This window comes from Ricinus communis, chromosome 3 (assembly GCF_019578655.1).
Source record: "Ricinus communis isolate WT05 ecotype wild-type chromosome 3, ASM1957865v1, whole genome shotgun sequence".
NCBI lineage: Eukaryota > Viridiplantae > Streptophyta > Magnoliopsida > Malpighiales > Euphorbiaceae > Ricinus > Ricinus communis.
Window position 1 is genome coordinate 31,846,572 of NC_063258.1, and position 23,718 is coordinate 31,870,289.

The following is a 23,718-nucleotide window of genomic DNA, read 5'->3' on the forward strand; positions in this document are numbered from 1 at the left end:
ACAATCAACACTCTTATTCCATGAAAATTCCCATTCAACTTTCACCTTGAAAACTCTCACCAGTTGGTCACTATTCCCATTCAACTTTCACTTTCTGTTGAAATGTTTGCACCAAATTTGGAATTATTCAAATCCAATATTTTTGCAATAGCCCAAGACAAAAGTTACATATAGAAAACATGATCACATCTGAGAATGGAAGATAGAAGTTAAGTAGAGGAAACCTTGATTTCGTGAATTGGAAAAAGAGAAGCAAATATAAAGAAAGCCCCACCATTCATCAAACATCCCTACGTACAAGTACAATTTGAGGCAGGTCATTTAGAGAGCAGAAAGACAGAATATAAATAAATTTAATTGAAGATGAAACTCATTCAACTAGCATTAACAAAACTGACTGTTATTTTCAAAAAGGAAATAACAATTGAAAATGGGGAAAACGAAAAAAAGAAAAACTGAAAGAAAAAGGCTGCAAATTGATGATACTTTAGCAACAGCTCTTTTCCAATTTCATGCGATAATCCTTACATGTGGCCATTCACATACCTACCTGCCACGACAAAAATGGTGGCGACCATTGTGCTAATAATGTAATCCATGAAGATTAAGAGCAGCCCCATATCCAAACCTAGCACAATTTAAACCCTCAAATCATCTTTAAACTGAATTGCTGCTTTCTGGACCCTAAGTATATCCAACATTGCAACCTGAATTAGTATGCAAATGAATTAAGGCAGACTTAGCATGAAAAGGAATATATACGTAAATATGTATATATATACCTTTCAGATCAAACATGCAAACTTGGTATATTATTATAGGTTACAAGAAACACGACCCAGACTGACCTCAATTTTGTGGCATTTATAGCTGCTGCTTCTCTTCTCTGATGCCTTCAGAGTTAACGCAAGGGGTAAGAGGTGGGAACGATGGCACAGATCTCAATATGAACTTGCGTCCACTTTTTAAGCCTCCTGAAGAGCTTGACCGAAAGTCGTGGATATGATTCTGAGGGGGAGAGACTCGCTTTTTATTTGGGGAACTTGCTTTCACAGATGCACTGGGAGTGGAACCTTCCTTCAATATTTCTGGCGTGTCATCTTCTAAGATGTTATAAAGCCCACTATCAGAATCGTGCCCTTGAATTTTGTTCTCACCTAACCGAGTCATTGGTGTGATTGGTGAATTCCACCAGCGAACTGAACGACCAGATGGGAGTCGACCACTTCCAGGGCACAATTGGAATCGTGAACCACTACTCCAGTCTCTTGTTTTTGACGAGGCTGAAGAACCCAGAGTCACTGTCATGGGGTTTGTCAATGGATTAGGGTCATATATATCAGCAAGTGCACTGCATTTTGATGAGAATTGGCTCATCATTTCAGAAACGTTATAATCTATTCCTTGGTCACAGGAATCTATGTCCACAGTTTCTTTACTTGCTTCTGGAATCGTGTCACAATATCTTGAAGACCTTGTAGATTTTGCATTAGATGGCAAGATGGAAATGTCGGATTCAGGTGACGGGACATGTCTACTGGAACTGAGTGGGGACTTGGGCGTGCTCTTCCCGTGGCTAAAAAACAAACAAAAAGAGCGGGAGCAATAAGAAACTACAGAAGTTGAAAAAGAAAATTCTAATCCCGTAATTATAAAGGCATCATCATAATCAACATAACTTACTCTGAATGCTGGAATGATGGAGTTGAGGGTGTGAGGTTGTGGAGATCATACAATTCGGCAGGTAAAAGGTCTTCATCGGTTGCCACTATTGCCAGCTTATCATCAACTCTGCCTTCCAATCTTTCCTCACCGACTCTATCACTCACTGTCTCTTCAATAATACCATATTCTGAAAACAAAAAAAGGAAAAAAGAAAAGAAAGAAAAAAACTACATCAGAAACCATTTCACCTTACTTTCTTCACTTGCATAACTGTTATTATTCCAACTCCTGTTTCTGGTTCAGGCAAACACCTCTGCTACGATACTACAGGGAATCCCTCTCCACAATATAGTTCAGTGACTTTCCATATTATTTACATCAAAAGTGCATCCACATCTAAATATACCACCTTCCAAGGTACAAGCAAAAAAAAAAATTCATCTATAAACAACTTTAAACATAAAGTTGTGCACTTTTATATCTTACTTTGTCCAGTGAATGAGATCTGTACAGGCAGATGCACAAGTAGAACTTTTTATTATCGTTTTACATCCAATGATGATGCTTAAAAGAATCGAGTACAATTCCTCACCCTCTTTCCTGCCATACCCATTTTTGCATCCCTCACATCGGCATTCACTGGAGCATCCAACATTTGCCTTTTTAACATGAAACATAGAGCATAGTTAGGAAATAGCAAATGGCAGATGTAATGTCGCAGATGATGAATTAACATAATTCTAAACCTGATAGCATTCACAATATTTTTTCAGACACATTGACTTTTTGCAATTGCAACCTCTCTTGTGCCTTGATAAGGATGGCATCGAGCTGCTTCTATCTTCCTGTGAAATTTCAACAACATTACAAATTCTCTAACTGCAAAGTGGATTGGAAAGAAACTGAATAGAGGATTGAGTACTCTGCTGGCTGCAAACTCTTTAGCATGCTGCACAATTTTGGGAGCAAAAGCAAGTGGGTTACGGGATTCAATTTGTTGCCGAGTCTCAAGAACTGTGTCTTCATATTCAGGTCTATTGAAGCAGTCTTGGCAAGCACATGGGTCAGCACAATAGATTCCAGCAGCAAAACAATCGCAGTATCTGGTCAGGTAGGTTTACTAATGAATATACCAGTAATATAATAATGCGAATATCAACTATTGAGGAGAACTGTGATGCACTCACAGTTTCAGGCATTTAGTCTTCTTACAGTTGCAACGCTTGCAACCATCACCATCAATGCTTAATGATTTCTTCCTAAAGTATCACAAACGAATTAGTGATTATTTTAACATGAGAGAAAATAGAAAATGCAAAACACAGGAAGTAGCAAGCAAACTTGCCTTCTTTTTTTTGTTGGGCTTAATTGGCTAAACTCCTCAAAATTGTCAGCATGCTCTAGCTTGAAATTTCTCCTTTTTAGTGGAGTTACATGATGCACAAGTGGCTGCAATATATTTAAAGATTCTGCGGTGTGAAATGACTCAGAACTGGCAGCACCTGCAGCTTCGGAATCCTGAGCTTCAAGCAGCCTGTCTCCAGCATCCTGATGGCAGCTCATTATAGGGGTAGACTTATTGCTTTCCGCGCCACTGTGACCCATTGGCATAGCGGTGACAATGCTATTTAGATGCAAACCAATACCTGATGGCTTGGACACGACTACTAGAGACTTTCCACTAAAACGAGGAAACATGGAAGTTGTTGGTTCAGATAGGTTAATCATTTTCTTGTGAGAATAGGCAGCTATCTCTATATAAGATGAATCCAAGTTCTCTAATTCTGTTGTGGAAGCAGGTGATCCAGATCCATTTACATTGTTAGTTGGATCTGTAGAATGGATCCTGTTCAAAGTAATTTTCTGTCGAGCTTCTTCGAATTGAAGGCAGCGCCTGCTCATGCCACGTTGGAGTTGACCGGCCTACATTTTCTGCCCCAATTATTCTATTGCAAAAATCAAATCCTAGTGTGATTTCATAACCAATGAGATAAAAGTCTTTTATTTCCTTTTTCCTTACTGAATGTGCAGCCACTTACAAACATGCACTTAATAGATTTGTTTTTTCTTTATTTTTGCCTTACAGAAGGTTCGACCACTTCAACAACCTAAAACAAAAACAAAATTGTAGACTCCCAGCTCAGCACTATATCATCTGATGATGGTTAAGTACATATGGCCGTGATTTGAAGAAGACAAACAAAGAAATTCGAAGTACTTGGTATTCACCCTTACAAAAGGTTTCTTCCTATCCATTAACTGTACAGTATAGCAGAACTCCACATCATTCAGTTCAAAAAAGAAAAAGAAACCACATCGTTCACTTTTCAGAAGACTTTTCTAACTTGGCCACCAACATTCATTCCATTAAAAAAGATAAGGAATCTAATGCATTCTCATGACTGAATATTTTTATGTTAGGAACTAGAACAAATCCTTAAATGATGTACATAACCAACTTGGAATGTAAATCAAGATAGAGTATTTCTACCTCTGGATCACGCTGTCCAATATTCTGATTGGCTCTATGAGTGGTGGCCGCCGCATTCTCATCGGTGTCTTCGTTTGCCTGAATAATCTGCAAATATTTGGGCCAAAATTATGGCTAACAATTACCTTCTGCATTCTATAGTTCAAACAAAAACTCCTACAACGTGCTCATTTAAGAAATAAAAAAAGAACTATATTACATGAGTCCCTAAACCATCACATTGCTTATTCTCAAGAGCATGGTCCACAGGCAAGTCAGACTCAATATTTTGGCATTCATTAAATGGCTGTTTGCTACCACATTTTTCTTCTTCGGCTTGACGCAGGTTAATTTCAATAGAAGGCTGCACTTGAGAAGACTTGTCACCTTGCTCGCAAAAGGCCTACAACATATTTATATTAGCTATCATGTAATTTTCTCTTCACAATTTGATAATAACTTTATACTAATTGGTCAAACCATATTGATGAATTAAGCACATAATCAGATTGTTTAACCTTTGAGTTGGTCAAATTCACACAGTTTGCACCATCCACATCAACAGGGTCATTTAAGTATTCATCAATACAGCCTGAGGAACTGCCAGGTTGGTCTAGGGTGGAGTTTTTAACAAAAGTTTCCTTCTGGGTGTCGGTGATCAGCCTGCTGTGATGGGCAACTGAATCCTCAAAATCATTTGAATGATCAACTAATTTCTTTCTTCTATCATCATTCTCTGGCATTTCTGCACTGGATATCTGACAGAGTTGTGACCTAAGGACATGTAAACAATATTTCAATAGTTCATATCCTTGAGATGGGAAAACAACGAATTTTCAAGTAAAAACCTTTGCAAGAAACTAGTTCCACGCTCTGGTAGTGTACGTGGTGATGTGAATATAAGAGGGGGAGAACTGAGTGCTCCAAATCCTTGTGCTCCATGTGCAACTTTAACAGGCTTTATAGGAGATAAATTGTTTATGTAATTTAAAAAGGGAGATTCCTGAAACTCAAAGCAACAGACGTAAACACATATTTACAGTTGCTTATGGGGAAACTAAAGCCTAACAATATCAACAATAATTTGAGCAATGACAACAGCACCGAACCCTAACCATCATATTAGGTGTAATAAAAATCTAAAGGTGACTTCTAAAAGAAAATCTTGAGCAAGACAAAAAAAAAAAACATGTAATTGGAAGCCTTGAAAAAAGCGATTACTTGAACAGAAGAAGAATCTGATAAAACCACGGTGGAGGCGGCGGATATGGAGGTGGAGGGGGAGGTGGAGGTTTTAGCAGGAGTATGGGATCCCATGAAATAAAACCCTAAGTTTGATAGGCCTAAAGACCAATCTCTGCATCTTTCCCTATCACTCTCTTTCTCTGTCAATTTTGCAGTAGACTTCCGATTTGATTGTTCTGTACGTTGAAAGTTGAAACCCAAGGAAAAAAAAAATTATTAGTAGAAAATAGAAATATTTCCTTTTCTGGTTATTTTATTTTTTATTTTTGTTTTTAAGATAGAAAGGGATAGAAAAAAAAAAACAGACGGGAGAACCGTAGCCTACGAAGGCGGGGTTTTGAAAAAGTGAGTTTCGGGCGGGAATTTCTTTTTTCTTTTAACTTCTACTGGTTTTTCTTTTATTCTAGGCTGGGCCTTTTATTTAAACGGGCCATTTTATAGTGATAATGGGCCAGGCAGTTGCTGATTGAACATAAGGCTAAGCGGGCCGGTCCTTCACATTTTAGACAATTTCTTATTCCTTTTATTTAATTAATTATGTTTTATGTTAATTGTAATATGAGTGGACGCATATTATTCTTTTAGTTCTTATTTACAAATAAGTTTAGTTTTAAGAATCTAAAATAGAAATTGAATGTAGAAAGATATCAGTTTTGGGAAGTATAAATTGAAGCATTATTTAATTGTGTGTATAACAAAAAGATATTGGAAGAATAAAAAGTAAAAACTTCTATCGTTATGGTGAGAACATTTTACATTTTGTTTCTCTATCAACTCACGTGCATGCAACTCAAATTCACGTATTTTGCGGATTTAGAAGGAAAAACCTATCTTATCATTAAAAACTTCTCCTTTGTATTTCAAAATTGGTAAAAAAATAATAGATAATAACTGAATTCAAAGTTTAATTTGAATTTTGATAATTGTTGATGAGGATTTGAAGTAAGTAAGTCAAATCTGGTTTTCTAAACTCATTAATTACCTACTTTTTGTTTGAAGAGATTATCAACTCTGAGATAAGAACATGAAGTCAAACCAAGCTATTAACAGAAACCTAATTTTTTTGTTTGAATAGTATATCAACTGTAGGATGAGATTATGTCTCATGCATGGTTTAAGAAAATGAAGAAATGCAGTTGACCAGGGGAATGCAAAAACTTATCATTGTGCTCTTAAGATTAACTTCAGTCACTGTCTAAAGTAAATAAAACAAAATGAAGATCTTGAGGCCATTTTGATTTAAAAATACATGTTAAATGAGCAGTGGGGGCGGGTTGGCATCTTGTAATTGGGAAGATTAAAGGAAAAAAAAAAAAAAAGAGAAAGTAGAAAGAACAGAAGTGTATAAATACGTTGGAGGAGTAATGGGTTTAGTCATGGTCATGCATGGAAGCATTTCCCAAAGAGAATCGAATCAGTCTTCTTTGGCCTTTCCTTTTGTTTTGCTTTTTTTTTTTTTGCTTTTTCACAGTTTGCTACAGCTTTCTTTAACATTCCCCAAGAAAATGGTGGGTGATATCTCTTATGTTTATGGGTTTTATTTCTTTTTAGTTTATTTACAAAGATAAAGAGAGAATGAACACCATTCAAAAACTAAACTAAGAAAGGAATAGTAGAGAATATTGGAGAAGGAAAAAAGAAAATGACAGTGAAAAAGCCATAACAGTGATGAAGAAGAAAAAGGAACCAGGAAACAAAAAAAAATAAAATAAAATAAAAAGATGGTCAAAATTTGAACCTCGAAGACTTCTCTTCCATCATCAATTTCGACTATCTTTATCGAAATTCTACCTAATTTCCCTCTAATTTTGAACCTTATATTCCCATAATTATGCAGCTTCTTTCTCTTCATTTCCTGAATCAAGAAATCATTAACATTATTAAAAAAAAAAAACATATTTGTTTTTTTTCTTTAAAAACGAACTGAAGTTCTCAATTTCTTGAAATTGTTGACAAACTTTTACTTTAGCTTTGCCTACGTTCAGTAAATCCCCCTCTAAATTACCAAAACTGACATGCACGAGTGACCCCAATAAATTATATTATCCACACACTCTAAGACCCAAAATTTAATAATTACATAATCTGATTTCTAAATTTTATAAAGATTGGCATCAACCATTTAAATTTTTATGGCCAATAATGATGATCCATAGTGGCAGAAGATTTACACATATAATTCCTAACTCGAGTAAAGATTTAGATGCTTGATTGAGTACCACAAATATATGCACTCCAAAAGGAAGATTAGACTATCCAATAATTGAAGAATCTACACTAAATTTTGCTTTCAATTTGTCAGTAAATTATCCCCTAAAAATAGCATCATATACATATTGAGAATTAATTAAGAAGAAACTATTTTGCAGAAATTATTTAAAGAACAAAAAAAAGAAAAGAGTCTTAAAACACTTTTGACTTGTCCCAAGAATTAAGTTCAAAGTACGAACTCAAGTAAAAGGAATATTAAAAAAAAAATGAAAAGTAAGCACCATTTTTTATTGTATAGTGACTGCTACAGGAGGTTATATGCGTGGGTATATATAATATATTATTGACAGGAGACATGACCCCTCTACTGTTCTTCAAAGATAAGAATAAGGGAATGTGGGGTATATGTTTTAAGGGTTTCTCTTTTATTTAATTTTGAAGATATGTGGAATATTCAATTTGTCTGGTAACAACTAGAGAATTTCGCTCGCTCCTCCTTGTGTAGTACTCCTGACTCAAAAAAACTTAAGATCTCATTCTCTCTGTAAGCCTACTTTGCTGTGTTGGACACTGATTCTATTTGCCAAGACAGAATTTAGAGGGCCCTAAATGCCACAGTCAAAAGGTTTTTTCTTTAGCTCAAATTTCTACAGAAATAAAAGATATTCAGTGGCTTGTATATGTTGTGCTTATAGGTTGCAATGCATACTTTACGTGGGGACATTAAGACATGCAGTCTTAGAGATATTCATCATTTGCAATATCCTTCTTGCTTGATTTACTTTACTGTGCATAAGCTATAGTTTTGCCAAATTTTTTATATCAAACCTAAGAATATCTAGTCATAAAATTTAATGGTTCCTATTTTCAGATTGTGCTCGCAGTATATAACATTGTTGCACCCATATTAGGTGGAATAAGGTTCTGTGCTTTTATATGTTAGAATACATTAAGATAATGGATTCCTAAATGCTATATATATGGATGCCTGATTATGATCATGATTCGTGATATTCTAATGAACCTAGTTATACCTAGTAAATAAAGCAAAATAGATATATATTACAGTGCATATTTTATATTATTATCATTTTACTTTTACTTAGATAGTTGATGATAAAGTAGTATAATTTACTTCACTAAAACAAATGAATGTTATTGCATAACAAGATTAATATAATTAAAGAGGGTAGTTATGGAACTTGGATGAGAAATATGTTTAACAAGATTAATGTACTCATGCCATTGCCAGTTGCCACCTCCAGAAGCCCTAAAAAGGAAGGGTAAGTGTAGCTAGAGCTTTATCAATTATTGAATATCTTTTATCTTTGGAATCTGATTTCAAAATTTCTTTATCTCTTTTTCCAAATTTAGTCACTTGTGATTCCACTGTTCAAGGAGCCAAAGTGAAGAATATTATGAAAAAGAAAGCCTAAACACAACCTCTACTGGCTACCCTCTCTCAATTATCTCACCCCATTATCGAGGCCTACACAAGTATATAAACCCCCTTAACCCTTTACCTAAATCACAAACAAACAATCACTTGTGTGTCTTGATTCTACTTCTAGATAGTTTCCACCTCATAACTGTACGTACATACTGGTCCTTCTTCCTTTCAAATTCTGTGTGCTTGCTAGCTCAAGGTGAGTCACCCTTGAGACAACACTTCCTATACTTTTGTTTTCTTGTTTCTTTCTTTAGTCTTTTCTTCTACTTCCTAGCTCTAGTTAGGATACGTAGTCAAACATTTTTCTTTCAAAAGTTCAAAATAACATTAGGATATTTGCTATCTGGCAATATAATACACACACACACACACACACACACACACACACAGAGATACTATATTCTCGTTTAATACTAATGTATAGTCCTGTTTCCTCGTTTACTTTGTTACACTTGGAGATTTTAGAGAAAGAAGAAGATGAGCAGACCAGGAGACTGGAATTGCAGGTCATGCCAGCACCTGAACTTCCAAAGGAGAGATTCATGCCAGCGTTGTAGAGAGCCAAGGCCTGGAGAAAGAGGTGATCATTATAGCAGTTTTGGGGGGCGAGGGAGCTCATCTTTTGGGTTTACAGGGCCTGATGTTAGGCCTGGTGACTGGTATTGTACGTTCGGTAACTGTGGAGCTCATAACTTTGCAAGCCGTTCCAGCTGCTTCAAGTGTGGTGCATCCAAGGACGAATCTTCTGGTGGATTTGACGGCGAAATGTCAAGGATGAGAGGTTTTGGCTTCGGTAGCGGCAGCACCAGTCGCTCAGGATGGAAATCTGGAGACTGGATCTGCACGAGGTTATTATATACATTATGTATGTTATTCTTTGATCATATAAATACAGCACTTGAAAGAAAATGGAGTCATGCATGTATTTTAATTTGTGATAGGTCTGGGTGCAACGAGCACAACTTTGCTAGCAGGACTGAATGCTATAGATGCAATGCACCAAGGGATTTATCAGCTGCCAACTCTTCATATTGATCATAGATTTACTATTTTTGCGGTAAGGAATAATTGATAATTATTTATTATTATAATGTACGTCCTATTTTTATAGCTTGCAACTGCTTAAGAATGGAATACTTTTTGGCTTTCAGGGTACTGAATGGCTGGAGTACTGCTGCAAGGAGAGAATCGAGACGATTGCTACATGCCACATTTCCAAGATTGTTCCCTTTTGGCCCTGCCTTTATTTTTCCTTCTTTATTTCGATCGGTTGTTTATCACTTTACTATTCTGCTGAGGGGAGTTTAATTGGAAGGATCGATGTTTGAAATACTTATTAAAAACTGCAGTAGAGAGATGCATCAGCTGTCACTTAGTATTTCATGATCCTTCTTATTTATATACATTATGCGGAAACTAATGTAGTCCTGTGATATGAATATATGAATATATATATATATATATATATATCGAGTTTGTGTTTGATAGTATTTTTATTCTTTTTTTTTTATTAATTTGACTGTAATATGAGAATCAAACTCATTCAATGACGGAGCTAGAATCTCAAATTGGAAGCTAATGTAAAAGATTGGCCAGGATTGTATTTTCTAACAAATATAATGAGATTCTAAAATTAGTTTAATTAATTTCTAACTTGTAAAATGGTAAAATATTATTTTAAAAATCTTAATACAGTTATATATTTAAAATTCGAACTTAAAATTTTAATTAAATTAGAAATTTAATTATTAATTTTTAAAATTATTTAGGACATGAATATAGTTATGCATAAAACTTCAGAAAACCAACATATGAAGCCTAGTTATAAAGGTGACGAAATTACAAAGTAAATTTCACTTAGAGCTTAATTTTAATCCCAAACAGGCCACACTGCCCACATTGATTCTGGCTTTGCTGAAAAAGTAAATCGAGGGTTCAGTCGATCATTGATAAAGGCATTTGTACAACTTCTGAACTCCCATTAGCTACTGCAGCTACTACAAAATAAAAGATAACCAAAAGAGCTATAATATAATCCATGTGTGTTCTAGAATTCTCCATTGCTGTCTAAAGAATTTTGGAAGCTTTTTACGTCTTTGAACCTTCGTGCGAAAAGGGAAAACTTGTGGACTGTGACAATGTGCATGTAAAAACACTAGCTAGTGGTTGCACAACCAATGCATTCGACGCGAATCTTAATAGAAAATTTATATTTTGTCTGAATGCTATATCATCATCTATATATCAAATCGATTGATAATTAATATATATATTTATTAATTTTAAATAATACAGCATGTCTCAATCATTTAATCTTAAAATATAAAATACTAGTTGTAATTCATGTTTGATTTATTTAATTATTAAAAAATAATCATCAGTCGGATTTGTTAAGCTTTATGAATTCAATAAAGTTAAAAACTTTTTTTGTTGAAAAAATGAAATTAATTGTTTTTCTTTTAAAGTAATTGATTGGGATAATTAGATTTAGTTCAAAGGGGCATTCTATTATTGTTGTTTTCATGCTGCTGTTGTTTGTATAATCTTATCAACTATTGGAAGTTTGCAACAAAGTGAGTAGATTGTGGTGAGCATATTTATAATGCAATTAGAAGTAAAGAGTGGAATTCAATCACATAGGATTCCAAATTCTTTTAATTAATAACAACTTTCGTGGGTTCCCTCATTGACCTCTTAGGGTATTATGTTTAACATTTATTTTAATAAAAAAATCTTAATGGTCAAAAAGTAACCACACATTCATTAGTGTCTGCTACTACACTCCATTATATAGCTTTTAGCAAGATTCTTTGTTTTACTTTAAGCTTATCTTTATGTTACCTCATGTGCTTTGTTGATGTTAGTAAAGTCAAGTACTTACCATTTAATCATGTCAATTTCTGAACATCTCTCTCTCTCTCTCTCTCTCTCTATATATATATATATATATATATGCTTTCCTTCTTGTTTTTAGAGGTTTTTATGCCATTTATCACTGCCTTGCAATCATTATTTTCGTCCTTATGGTACTCATATATACTTCTTATTATTGTCATTATTTTCTTAGAGCAATGCACAGAGAAGAAGAAGAAGAAGAAGAAGAAGAAGCTAACTAATAATATTAAAATTTGAACTTAATTTGACTAAAACAATAATTTAGCTAGTTACTAATCAGTTTGGCCTCGAGAGCGCAAGGTGTATTTCACACAAAAAAGCACTTACATTTTTTGAGATGTTACAAAAATCAACGACTTTATTATTTTATGTTTAATAACTTTAAAGTATAAATTTTACCATTTTAAAATATTCTTTAATTCTTACATTCAAACAAATAAAATTTTTAAAATAATAATTGGGTTATATTTAATAAATTGATTCCTGACGCTAAATGCAGAATAAAATAGTTTTTTTGAAAAAAAATTGATTTTCTCACATATATATTAAATAACTATATTTTGACAAAGAAATAAGAAAAGATTATATAACACAATTATTTCAAAGTTTATGCCTAAAAAGACATAACATTGGTTTTGTAGAGAACTCAGGAATGAAATTAATGTGAGTCCAATAATAATGCATTGAGAAAATATTAAGAGGGAAAAGACAATTGATGGAGGGCGTTGCTGATAAAAGAAGAACACGAAGAACATCTTTAATGATGGTTTTTAAATGTCAGTTGGGCCCAATAAATAGTATAAGAAACAGCCGAAAAAACAAAAACATTTGAGGGGATAATTTTGAAGTGGAAAAGAGTTGAGAATTTTAATGGAACACTGTTATAGTCAATTGTAACCAAAAAAGAAAAAGGAACCTTTTTTTTATCCAATTCAAGACACGAACAAATTTACTTAAAATTACTTTTTTAAAAGTTATTTTCTTTTTCTAACTTTTATAAAACTAAGCATGCTCGAGTCGTATTAAAGTTTTTCCCTTTTACTTTCTTTATCAACCAAACAAGTCCTACTATTTTTTAACACCCTTTCACAACTTTGAGCACATCCATTTATTATTATTATTATTAGAAAAAAGGTTCAAATTTACCCCTAAAGTATAACCTCAGGTACAGATTGGCCTTCTATATTTTCTTTTAGCCAGTTGCATATAATATCTCGCCAATAAATGAAATTCTTAAGCCCCTATATTGGCCTGTTAATAACGGAGCTGAAGAATGGAAGAAACTTCCATTAAATACAACAGAGGTGTTCGATTGTCTGCGAGTTATTTCTCTTTCTCTTTCTCACCCTCACCTGTCAACTTCGGCGACCCTTACTTTCGCCTATAATCTTCCTCAAACCCGTCAGTTTAATCAACATCAGGCCCCCTTGACCTTTAGCGATCGGAGTTGCAGCATCCTTCCGCCGTAAAATCGAGCATTAATAGATATAGGACGCGTTGAACGGTTGCCATTGCTTGTTCCAGTTGTTGCAAGTGTCGTCGGCATGTGGGACTGCTGGAAACCGACTCCCCACCCTTGATAATGCCTGCCTAGAAAGTCTTGGCCGTCAAAATCGTTGTAGGAGGAAGAAGGCCGCGTGCTGCAGATGAAACTTCAAGTAGCTGATTCGCGGCGACAGCGAGGCTTTAGGCGATAGAAGTTGTATGGTTGGATTCTTTAACGTGTACTGGTTAGGCCTTTATTCTTCAAACTGCATTTGCAAAAACAATTCAAAAGCTTCAATATCAAAATCATTTACAGTATCCAGATATAGAAATAAACCATATGAACGGACTCCTCATATTTACAATACCGAGAAATAACTCACAGACAATCGAACACCTCAGTTGTATTTAATGAAAGTTTCTTCTATTCTTCAGCTCCGTCATTAAGAGGCTAATAGAGGAGCTTAAAAACTTCGTTTGGCGAGATATTATGTACAACTGACTAAAAAAGAACATAGAGGGCTAATCTGTACTTGAGGTTATACTTTAGGGACAAATTTGAACATTTTCTCTTATTATTATTATTATTATTATTATTATACTAATATTTTCACATTTATCTTTGTACTAATCATTTTCCTTCATTTCTTTTTTTTTTTAAAGGCAAAAACTAACTAAAATTATCCAAAGTATTTAACTAATGTTATTCTTGGATTATGTCACGCCAAAAATATATAAATAAGATGACAATAGACCATTTCTTAATTTAATTAAAAATTTAAAATTATTATTAATAGTAAAATTAAATATATTTTTTAGTTTAATAATTTTAAGCGGGGTGGATGATAGTGTTATTTTATTAAAATTATCTTAAGAAATTTAAATGCAGCCCGCAGTATTCATGGCGTATTGGATATTGCTTTTTCCCTGGATTGTTTACCCTTTGGCTTGAATTAATAATTCAGGCTAGAATCTACAAACTTTTGGTTTTCCAATTTCTAACCGCATAAAAATCTGTGGAGCCAGATCCGATTCTAACAAGCAGCAGCGTATACTACTGTACTTGTTCATAGCACTTTGTGACGAAACCATATGATACCAGATTTTTGTTCTTCCAGGAACCCACCATGTAAAGATCAATAGGGCATTTCCTAAAGGCGTTTACTGAGTTATCTTGACAACAATACATGTACCGCCTAGTGGAATTATGGCCTGCCTGGCCACCGAAATCCTTGCCGGTAAGACGCAACCGAGTGTTTCGACCTGCACTTGGTTGCTGGTAAATGAAGCAGTCCTGAGATCATAACCACAACAAATTAGTACCAATTATTATCAAAACATATTAGTGTGCCATTTATCAATCGCATATCATCCTGCTCTTGATCAAGCTGGCTGTTTTGCTTATGCTGAATTGGATGTCCGGCATTTGTTTGATATTACGTCGCAGTGGAAGTTTCTTGATTTAGTGGAACTTGTGATTTAGAAGATTTGGTTTGTTAATAATGATCTATAGGCACGTAAAGAATTTTCTTCACGGTGCGAAGTATCACCGTATACCCAAGAGACATGGAGCTGTCCACTTGCATTTGATGCTATGTCATTGTTACTCGACAGAATCACAGGAAGAAGCTTTGTCTTTTAAATGGTACGAGAAAGCATACCCAACTATAACAAAATTGACCCATCAGTTACAAAGTGTGGACTCCATTGACGGGAAGCTAGTGAATGTCAATGATGGTTCGATCATTATCGATGATCGAATTGCGCACAAGATGCTTACTTTGAAGTCACTTGTAAGGGTCTTTATTGGATCCCCAGTGGTTCAGCGTAATCTTAGGGAAAGTATAAAGGACTTGTCAGCTAATCTGAAATGCAAGCCAGTTGCTTTCTTTAGTAAATCAAGTGAAAGAGAGCCTATGATTGTAAATTCACTCACCAAAATTAGCAATTTTCTTAATGTTTCTGCTCAGCAAAGGAAGGTGGTTCGCCATACAATATGCCCGCAGGTAACTCAGCATCGGATATGGAAAGGTGCTCTTGAGGAGATATTGAATGATCTCAAGTTAGAGATGGACTCATTATGCTATGAATATTCAGGCAAAGGGAATAACATGGGCCAGCAGATAGTTTCTAGCTGTTTAAAGTTCTTAGCTGATGCTGACAATTCAGATCATGACTGCACTTCATGGATGAAGATTGGAACCTCTAAAGGTGTCGACTCTTTTGGTTCAGGTACATGGGAAGATCTGCTTGAGATGTTCAGTGATCTCATTGGGTGTTTGCAAAGTCAGAATGGACTACTTTGTCATGTTGCAAAGCTTGAGGTCATGAAGGAAGGGTTGTACCAGATCAAGGATGTGTTGGTTGATAAGGGTATTGGTTACAAGGAGGTTCGACATCAAGAAAACCTGGTGCGGAAGAAGCTCTCCAAGACACTGGGTCACTCTTCACGTTGTTTATTCACACTTTTGTCCTATTACCTCTATGGATATGTTAGGGACATGGAAGTTGATATATGTGGGGGAATTTACGTTGGTGATAATGGAACCAGGTTCTGCTTGTACATGGGGAGGATTTTGACTTCGGATGAGGAGAAAATTGTTAGGAGTGGGGTCAAGCAGTTGGACAGGGCCCTTGGGCTATTCAAGTTTGTATGGGACGCAGCAGGGATGCAAGGTGTTTTGGAACTGCAAGGCCATCTATGGTGTGTGGGGGCCAAGAATAGGATGCTCACATATAGAGGAACCTTATTTTTTGTACATGGTTTCGGTCTATGACAGAAATTGCATTGAAGAACCAAAACAGTTGTAACTTTCATATTTCATAAAGAAGTTTGATCATATTAGTGCTGGTATGCTATTCCATCAATTACTTCCGTTCATCAAATTCATAAATACAGAGTTTTTATTTTACTTTCCAGAGCATTCGTGGATATGGATGCTCTAGTCTCTCTTTGTTTAGATGGATGCCAAACATGTCATAATTTTTTACATATCATATCAGCTTCTGCAACTAAAAGTAAGCTACTTAAGGAGAGTTTATTGCTTTTATCTTTATATTCGTTCTTTGCAGTTTAAATTGTATTACCTATAATGTTCTCGCCTTTCAGATGCAGGTTCTAATGCTGATTTAAGTACTGGGTGGACGCTGCAAAATATTGCAACTTAGCAAGTAGCTTTTTCCTGATTATTGCCGAGTATATTCTACATGGCAACAATTGCGTAGGAAAAGTATAATAAACAAGCATTAGAAAGAAACGAACTTGTGACGGAAGGAATGGATGCATAATGGGCGACAAAAATTGACATAAAGGAAACGATTGTTACACGACTTGAATTCAATATGAGAGCAATTGAAATGATACAACTAGTTGGCCTGTTGTTGGGTTCCTGGCTCTTTAATGGTAATTTACCTAGCATCCAACCTCAGCTTAGTTCATGAAGAGTGTGACAAAGTAGCAGAAGGCAGAAAATAGTAGAGAAAGGAAGAATGGACTAGGAAAGAAGAAAAAAAGAAATAGATAGGAGTTTGTATTGATTTCTGTAAAAGTATGATGATAATCCATATGTTTCCTGCCTTAAATAGGTTATGACAGTGGTTTCTTTTGGGAATTCTGTTACAAACAGAATGAAAGACAAATAACTAAAATGACAGCTAAAGACGGATTGAGATTCTCTCATTTTCAAGTTGAACATGAGAGGATCTTGATTCAATACAAAATGACAAACTAACAGAACGGCCAGAAACAAAAAATAACAACTTTCTTGTGCCCATCTGCTGACAATATTCCTTCATTTACTGGCCAGCTACTGGTTGCTCCTTGATACCCTTCTAATTTCTTCAAATTTCTTGTCATTTGGGCCAAATTGCTATGCTCTACTGTGATTCCCTTACAGCCTTTCATGTTCTTCAGCTATGCAAGCTTGGATCCTGACACCTGTATAATGGAACACACAGCCTGTATGAAAGTTAGCACAAGAAGAATAACTCCTGCAATGACAGAAATGGCTGTCCATGGAGTGTTGAAGTAATTGTGCTTTAACGTCGCCTTCCACCTGTGCCAACGGACTTTGCAGAAGGTATTAAGGTCTTCACAGAGAAGAGAATAATAAAACACATGAGAATCATATAGTATTTCCTTGGCAAGGTTGTTGAAAAGCGTTGAAGCTTCTACGTTGTTAGCCAGCATGACTTTCATAATCCCATACTTGACAAGTACTTCCACATCATGGGGAGTGTTTATAAGGCTGTCCATGATGACTATATAATCACTAATGTAGGAAGTGTGACAATGGCACTGCTCGAATGCAATAAGATTCCGGAAAAAAGCTTCTGTTATCTCACTCACTCTTATATATGGTATTTCCAGAACTCCATCATTAAATTGTATGTCCAGCAAGTGTGTTGTTGATGCTACCTTAAATTTGACTCCAGCTTCACGCAGCTCAGTTGAGCTTCTTGTCATTTCGAACTTGCGATTTTCTCTTGGTGTCTGCCTTGGTTTGATTGGTTGGTGACAAAGCCTGAGAAAATCAACGAAATGATTTACTTCAGAGCGTCTCATGGGATGGGATGCACGTCCTAGTTGCATATAGGAATTGAAGTAAACACGGGTTAGCTCAAGGATGGAAGGCCATTGACTTGAACCAGAAGCTGCTATGCTCTTGGCAAAGTCCAAGATATCCCCAAGAATGAAGTATGGAAGCTGATTCTCGATCAATAGCATGTCACGATATATATCAAACATAAGGCTCGATCTATCATAAACGCATTCTATGGCGCATGTTAACTGAGGAATAACTTTTCCCAATAAAATATCAATGGTAAAGGTGGCATCGACAATAAGAATTTGCACAAATTCATCACTGGTAAGCGCAATGGTCTCAGCATAACAGTTTCGTGCTCGCTCCTCCCGGTCTTTGATGAATTTTACTAGATCATCCAACTTTACCCTAGTTTGCCGCAGAAAATTCTGTAAATGCCTCCATTTGTGCTCTTCCATGGCTTTCAAGCCAGGCTTGCCATGGTGAAAGGGACCAATTGAAACTAAGCGAGGCGTGTAGGCATTGTGATTTACATCTCGGATTCTCTTGGGAACTCTATAAATACAACGTTCTGAGGATACAGGAGACAAGTTCTCTAACCTGCTTTTCATAGAAGTTAACAACAGACTGGCGTGTGGATCTTCCATGCCAATTGAGACATCAGTGGTTGATTCTCTTGGAATTTCCATCAAAACAGACCACAAAAACACTAGCAACAGCAGCAGACGCAAGGCTTCTATAAATGGAAGAAGAAACAGAATGCAGTAGATAAGAGGGCAGCGTAGAACCTGCTATCTAGGTGGAGAACGCTTGAAGGTATTGTGATGATGGTTTGTTCTCTTCTTCAGATGCAAAAAATTTACAAAGTCGGGGGATGAAATTATTTTAATTCTGTCATTTTCATTGTCGTCTTCATTTTTACTTGCCCAAGGAAACAGAAAGTCAACAGGGTATGCAGAAACTCCATTTTTCTTTTTCACACTCTTTTCCAATTGCCAGTGGAACAGAGCCCAGATTTTGTGTTTGGGACTAATCTACTCTATTCACTTATTCAATTTTACAACTCATGAGGTCAAAGGAATAATGAAGCTGAGAGCTGACTATTAATTTTTTGAAAATATGTGGAATAGAAAATCAAATATTAATAAAAGCAAAAAATTATAGGAAGTTCTTTAGGAGTAAATTATCAAAAATCTACAAAGTTGTAAGGTTAAATTTGAAATATAAGAATTATCGGTAAAAAAAATATATTAAAAAAAAAGTTTGGAGAGGCGATGGCCCCCTTTTGCAATGTGTTTGGCATGAGAGGAATTTTTAGATTGATTCAGGATAACATTATTAACTAAATTAATTATATAGTGATATATGATTTCATTTATTAATATATATGTATAAAATTTTTGAGACTTAAATTTTTTTGATGTGTGTCTCTTTTTTATATAAACACTTATTATTAACATATGAGATTTAAGTTTTTATGTAACTTTGTAATTTTATTTATTAATTTATTGAGTAATAAATTATACTTTTAATTAAATACTAATTTTAATTTTTAAAAAATAATATATTAATAATAAATTAATGTTCTAATTAGATAATTATTAGTTGTCTGATTATTTTAAAATAATAGATTAATTATATTATAATATTATATTAATTAATAAATTAATTTTTTAATTAAATAGTACTGTTAATTATAAAAATAATATTTTAAATATTATATTTACTAATAATATAATTTTTATTTTTAAAAGATAGTAATATCAAATTATATTGATAGCAATAATTTATACAATATTAGCATTAATTATTAAATATTTTTAGAATAATTTTATATTTTTAAAATATTAAAAAAATTAACAGAAATAAAAATATTTAATTTGTTAATATTTTTAAAAAATAGTAAATAATATTAAATTTTTATTAAATTTTATTTATAAATTAAATTTTATAATCATATAATTATAACGTTCACGTTTGATCTTTCTTCTTGCTAGAATAAATAGATAGAAAAATCTACTTAGCTTACGAAATAGTAGGTTAGTACTTTCTTGTTATGTGAGAGCAACGTTATTAAGAATGTCATAATTGATGAGACAATCATGGACCAGAACAGAAGTAATATGCTATTAACTTACTATTGCTTTTCTTCCCAGATTGGAATTTAATGGAAGCAATTCTTGAAATGGTATGACTATAGACAGTTGCTTTGACAAGGCTACGAAAGAGCTGATATCCCTTCATTGTACCCATAGCCAGTTCTCGACAATTCAATTTTCAATAAGCAACTGCACATCCTTGGAAGTGTTGACGCCATAATTAGTGGTAATCACACAACCATCAATGTAACTAATAGAACAATGGCATTGCTCAAATGCCAGGAGATTCCTGAATAAAATCTTCGTTGCTCCAACTATTTGCAACTTTGGGATGTGCAAGTTTCCATTATTGAACTGAATGTTGAACAACAGAACGAGTTCTTGCACCCACCTTGAACATGAAACCAGCCTGATGGAGCTCTATTGCACTAGGTGTTATTGGAGTTCTGAGTTTCTCTTTTGATTTCAGCTTGGGAGCTTGATGGCAAATCCATAAAAAGCCAACTAAATGTTCTATCTTAGATGATTGGTCTTTCTCAAAATTTCCATCAACTCCCTCCCAACTCCGAAATATCTTTTGAGAACTGAGGTAAGCCTAATTATGGATAGATTTGATGATTCCCGTAAGGCAAAGTAATATTGGCTGGACAGGGTAGGTCCTCAAGAATGAAGAAAGAATATAGGCTTAGTGCATGCATCACAACTAATAGAAAAATGATACGTATTTTATCATTTAAAATTAATAATAAAATCCTAAAGTATTCTACAAGGCGTGTAACCTTAGTCCTTTGAAGAAAGCCTTGTAAGTACCTTCTTTTATGCCCTTCCATGGCTTTTAGCTCCTCTTTGCCATGGTGAAGCGCTCTGATGGATGGAGAGTAGCTGAGGTCTATAAGCCTTTCCATTCAAACAGCGTAGTCATTTTCGAACTCTATAGATACAACATTTGGAAGATAAAAGTAGGCAAGTTGTTCTCACCATTCAAACAAGTTTCTAATTCTTTAATGTTTGATCAGAGCATCATTTGCTTGTTTCCCTTGCCTTGCTTGCTTGCTGCTTCACAACTTCACTGCCAACAAAATCAAGAAAACCTTCTGTGGCTTCTGCTTGTTACACTTTTTCAATGGATCTACTGCTAAAAGAAGCTGATATTTTTATTATTGATGATAAGAGAAAGGTTATTCCTTCCTTCAGCAGGTGACAATGACAAGGCAAAGAAAAAAGAAGAAAAATGCAAGGCTTAGTGCTTGATGGGTCTGCTGTTACTTTGCAGAAAATTCAAAACATAGGTTATCTTTTAACATGTAAAATACACAAGAATTAGCAAATAGAGGATAGTAAATAATGGCATAGAATGTGATGAGTGAATATCTGGACATAACCACTTCTTGTCGTTTTCCATTTCTCTCTTTTCAGGTCAATGAATATGATTTCTATCAATGAAATGCTTGCCCGCTTTCCACTAAAGCACCATTCTGCAGAAGTCTTGTGGGTCCAGCTCCTGTTATTTTAGGCTGTGGCTGCCTGTTCAGATTAAAAAAAACTAAACTCTAGTTCATCTTTATTATCGTTGGAGAAGTCTTAACTAAAGTTCTCATTTACGTTTCTGTTAATGTCTTGCTTCATAAAAACAAAAGAAAATTAATGGAATAATCCAAACCAGTTTAGCGTAGTCACTGTCCAATATCTGTGTGGAGCAGTTGTTATTCCGACATCATACATTTTCCCTTTTCCAACTAATAATAGAAACCTAACCAAAACCCATGCACCAACCAATAAGAACCATCTCTGTCAACTACAATGGAATCCTTTTTGTTTCTTCTTATATGGGAAATATAGGGAATAATGAGTCAGAAGTATCCAACTCTTCTTCTTTTCTTTCAATTCTGTTTTGCATTCTTGAATTCTCAATTCTGATACCCCTTTCTGCCAAAGCAGCAGGTGCCATCTAAGATGCTTGTAGTTTTGCCTTTTTTTGCTTACTTTTGTTATTGAATATATATGATCATTCATCTAAAATGCTCCTCTATTAATCGACTATATAATCTTTTTTCTGTGACCAGGCAACGCGCGATTGACTAGATGGATGGTTCAGGAAATGGTCCTATTCCTCTGAAAACAGAAGCAGAAGAAAGTTCTTCAACTGAGTTTGATGAGTTTGTAAAGAACATCTCCAAAATGTTAGAACACTTAGAGCCACCATTGTCATCTAACTGTTGTATCTACAGGGTTCCTCCTAGACTTCGCAAAGTAAATGAAGAAGCATACACTCCTCAAGTTATATCCATAGGTCCGTTTCACCATGGCGACCCAAGATTGCAGACAATGGAGAAACATAAATTGAGATATCTCAGAAAATTCCTTGAACGAACTAAAACAAGCTTGAGAAGTTTTGTCCAAGATATAAAGCAGAAGGAAGATAGCATTCGTAGTTGTTATGCAGAAACCATTGAACTGGGTAGCAATGAATTTGTGAAGATGATTCTGACAGACTCTACCTTTATCATTGAGCACTTCTTGAGAAAATATTTCCCTGACTTGCAAGATGAACATGATCGCACAGTATGTAAACCATGGCGGCAAGGTGATATTAAGAATGACTTAATCTTGCTTGAGAATCAACTTCCACTCTTTGTTATTAAGGATCTTTATGAACTGGCCTTTTCCTCATTCCAGAATAAGTGCCCATCCTTTCTTGAACTTGCCTTTCACTTCTTCAAGTCTTTTAACAATCAGGGCAAATCCCCTCAAGAAGGAGCAAAACATTTTACTGATATGCTGAGAAGTTTTCTGCTACCTTGGTGCAAAAGTTCAGAACCCACGGATGATGATAAAATGCTATATATTCACAGCGCAACGGAGTTGCAAGGGGCAGGAGTCAAGTTCAAGGTTAGCTCAACCAAATGCTTACTTCGCCTGCAGTTTACCGATCAAGTACTAGAAATTCCCCGGTTTCGTATTCACAGCAGGACCGAATCCATTCTTCGGAACCTCATGGCCTTGGAGCAATGTTTATATCCATGTAATACATACATTTGTGATTACATTTTTCTTATGGATTGTCTCATCAACACTGAAAATGACGTGGACCTACTCATCGACAAGAAAATTATAGTTAATGGGCTTGGTAACAGCAGTGAAGTGGCAACTCTGTTGAACAATCTCTGCAAGCATATAACATTATGTGAAGGTTGTTTCTTTTACTCGAAGATTTCTGAAGAACTGAATAATTACTACGAAGTCCTTTGGCACAGCTGGAATGCAACCTTCATTCGTGATTATTTTGGCAACCCATGGCTAACTGCTTCAACCATTGCTGCAGTTGTGCTCCTCATACTCACTCTTGTGCAGACCATATTTTCTATTATTTCCTTGTACATGTAACTTCAATGCTTGTAGCCTTGTAGGGCGTGTCCACCTCAACCTACACCTTTGTAATTACACATGATCATTATCATCTACTCTCTTTTTCTTTTTGCTTCAAGTTTTTACAAATCGAACAAGTCTTAAAACAAATTTCATCTCTAAATGATCTACGTAGACGCAATGTAGAAAAGAAAAACATAATATGTAACAGAAGTGGAAGCTCAAAGAAATATTTTTCCATTTCCTCTATAAACATCTCCATAAGATTGAAAATCATCTTCATCTTCT

At 34.9% G+C, this 23,718-nt stretch overlaps 6 protein-coding genes across 13 annotated transcripts in view; 3 read left to right on the plus strand and 3 right to left on the minus strand.

Annotated features, from left to right (window-relative positions):
• Positions 1-335: 335 nt before the first annotated feature.
• Positions 336-5,852, minus strand: LOC8259485 (CRC domain-containing protein TSO1). 5 transcript variants are annotated; one of them, XM_025156736.2, is made up of 13 exons: positions 5,357-5,846; positions 4,984-5,138; positions 4,654-4,909; positions 4,356-4,538; positions 4,157-4,243; positions 3,011-3,588; positions 2,853-2,924; positions 2,588-2,768; positions 2,412-2,510; positions 2,258-2,324; positions 1,684-1,852; positions 849-1,576; positions 336-707 (listed from the first exon to the last, which is right to left on the minus strand). In XM_025156736.2, exons 1-12 carry the CDS (start codon positions 5,450-5,452, stop codon positions 865-867), a joined length of 2,655 nt encoding a protein of 884 aa, XP_025012504.1. In that variant the 5' UTR covers positions 5,453-5,846; the 3' UTR covers positions 336-707; positions 849-864. The 5 variants fall into 5 exon arrangements, with proteins under 5 accessions (XP_025012504.1, XP_048227961.1, XP_048227960.1 ...); XM_048372004.1 differs by having other exon boundaries at positions 336-684; positions 2,465-2,768; positions 5,357-5,850; XM_048372003.1 differs by having other exon boundaries at positions 2,465-2,768; positions 5,357-5,850.
• Positions 5,853-9,094: 3,242 nt separating this feature from the next.
• On the plus strand, positions 9,095-10,526 carry LOC8259484 (TATA-binding protein-associated factor 2N). Of its 4 annotated transcripts, none has more exons than XM_048371646.1 (4): positions 9,095-9,237; positions 9,507-9,906; positions 9,983-10,098; positions 10,193-10,526. In XM_048371646.1, exons 2-4 carry the CDS (start codon positions 9,519-9,521, stop codon positions 10,367-10,369), a joined length of 681 nt encoding a protein of 226 aa, XP_048227603.1. In that variant the 5' UTR covers positions 9,095-9,237; positions 9,507-9,518; the 3' UTR covers positions 10,370-10,526. The 4 variants fall into 4 exon arrangements, with proteins under 4 accessions (XP_048227603.1, XP_015572508.1, XP_048227604.1 ...); XM_015717022.3 differs by having other exon boundaries at positions 9,507-9,889; XM_048371647.1 differs by having other exon boundaries at positions 9,102-9,237; positions 9,500-9,906.
• A 3,755-nt stretch (positions 10,527-14,281) lies between these two features.
• On the plus strand, positions 14,282-16,907 carry LOC8259483. Its single transcript, XM_015717020.3, has 2 exons — positions 14,282-16,272; positions 16,531-16,907. Exon 1 carries the CDS (start codon positions 14,924-14,926, stop codon positions 16,196-16,198), a length of 1,275 nt encoding a protein of 424 aa, XP_015572506.3. The 5' UTR covers positions 14,282-14,923; the 3' UTR covers positions 16,199-16,272; positions 16,531-16,907.
• A 16-nt stretch (positions 16,908-16,923) lies between these two features.
• Positions 16,924-19,266, minus strand: LOC8259482 (UPF0481 protein At3g47200). Its single transcript, XM_002515498.4, has one exon. The coding sequence runs from the start codon at positions 18,652-18,654 to the stop codon at positions 17,335-17,337; it is 1,320 nt and encodes a 439-aa protein (XP_002515544.1). The 5' UTR covers positions 18,655-19,266; the 3' UTR covers positions 16,924-17,334.
• Positions 19,267-21,751: 2,485 nt separating this feature from the next.
• Positions 21,752-23,548, plus strand: LOC8259479 (UPF0481 protein At3g47200). Its single transcript, XM_002515495.4, has 2 exons — positions 21,752-22,005; positions 22,128-23,548. The coding sequence occupies exon 2, from the start codon at positions 22,147-22,149 to the stop codon at positions 23,446-23,448; it is 1,302 nt and encodes a 433-aa protein (XP_002515541.1). The 5' UTR covers positions 21,752-22,005; positions 22,128-22,146; the 3' UTR covers positions 23,449-23,548.
• A 96-nt stretch (positions 23,549-23,644) lies between these two features.
• Positions 23,645-23,718, minus strand: part of LOC8259478 — a 1,765-nt gene continuing 1,691 nt past the window's right edge. The window contains exon 3 of the mRNA XM_002515494.4: positions 23,645-23,718. This exon is cut by the window's right edge and continues 458 nt beyond it. The gene's annotated coding sequence lies outside the window, so the exon portion shown is untranslated.

Coding starts and splice junctions, on each gene's coding strand:
- LOC8259484 (XM_048371646.1), top strand. CDS start 9,519: ATGAGCAGACCAGGAGACTGGAATTGCAGGTCATGCCAGCACCTGAAC. Junction 9,907..9,982: donor GAGGTTATTATATACATTAT/GTATGTTATTCT, acceptor AATTTGTGATAG/GTCTGGGTGCAACGAGCACA. Junction 10,099..10,192: donor ATAGATTTACTATTTTTGCG/GTAAGGAATAAT, acceptor TTTGGCTTTCAG/GGTACTGAATGGCTGGAGTA.
- LOC8259482 (XM_002515498.4), bottom strand. CDS start 18,654: ATGGAAATTCCAAGAGAATCAACCACTGATGTCTCAATTGGCATGGAA.
- LOC8259485 (XM_048372004.1), bottom strand. CDS start 5,452: ATGGGATCCCATACTCCTGCTAAAACCTCCACCTCCCCCTCCACCTCC. Junction 5,139..5,356: donor CAGATTCTTCTTCTGTTCAA/GTAATCGCTTTT, acceptor TTTGAGTTTCAG/GAATCTCCCTTTTTAAATTA. Junction 4,910..4,983: donor GGAACTAGTTTCTTGCAAAG/GTTTTTACTTGA, acceptor ACATGTCCTTAG/GTCACAACTCTGTCAGATAT.
- LOC8259479 (XM_002515495.4), top strand. CDS start 22,147: ATGGATGGTTCAGGAAATGGTCCTATTCCTCTGAAAACAGAAGCAGAA.
- LOC8259483 (XM_015717020.3), top strand. CDS start 14,924: ATGATCTATAGGCACGTAAAGAATTTTCTTCACGGTGCGAAGTATCAC.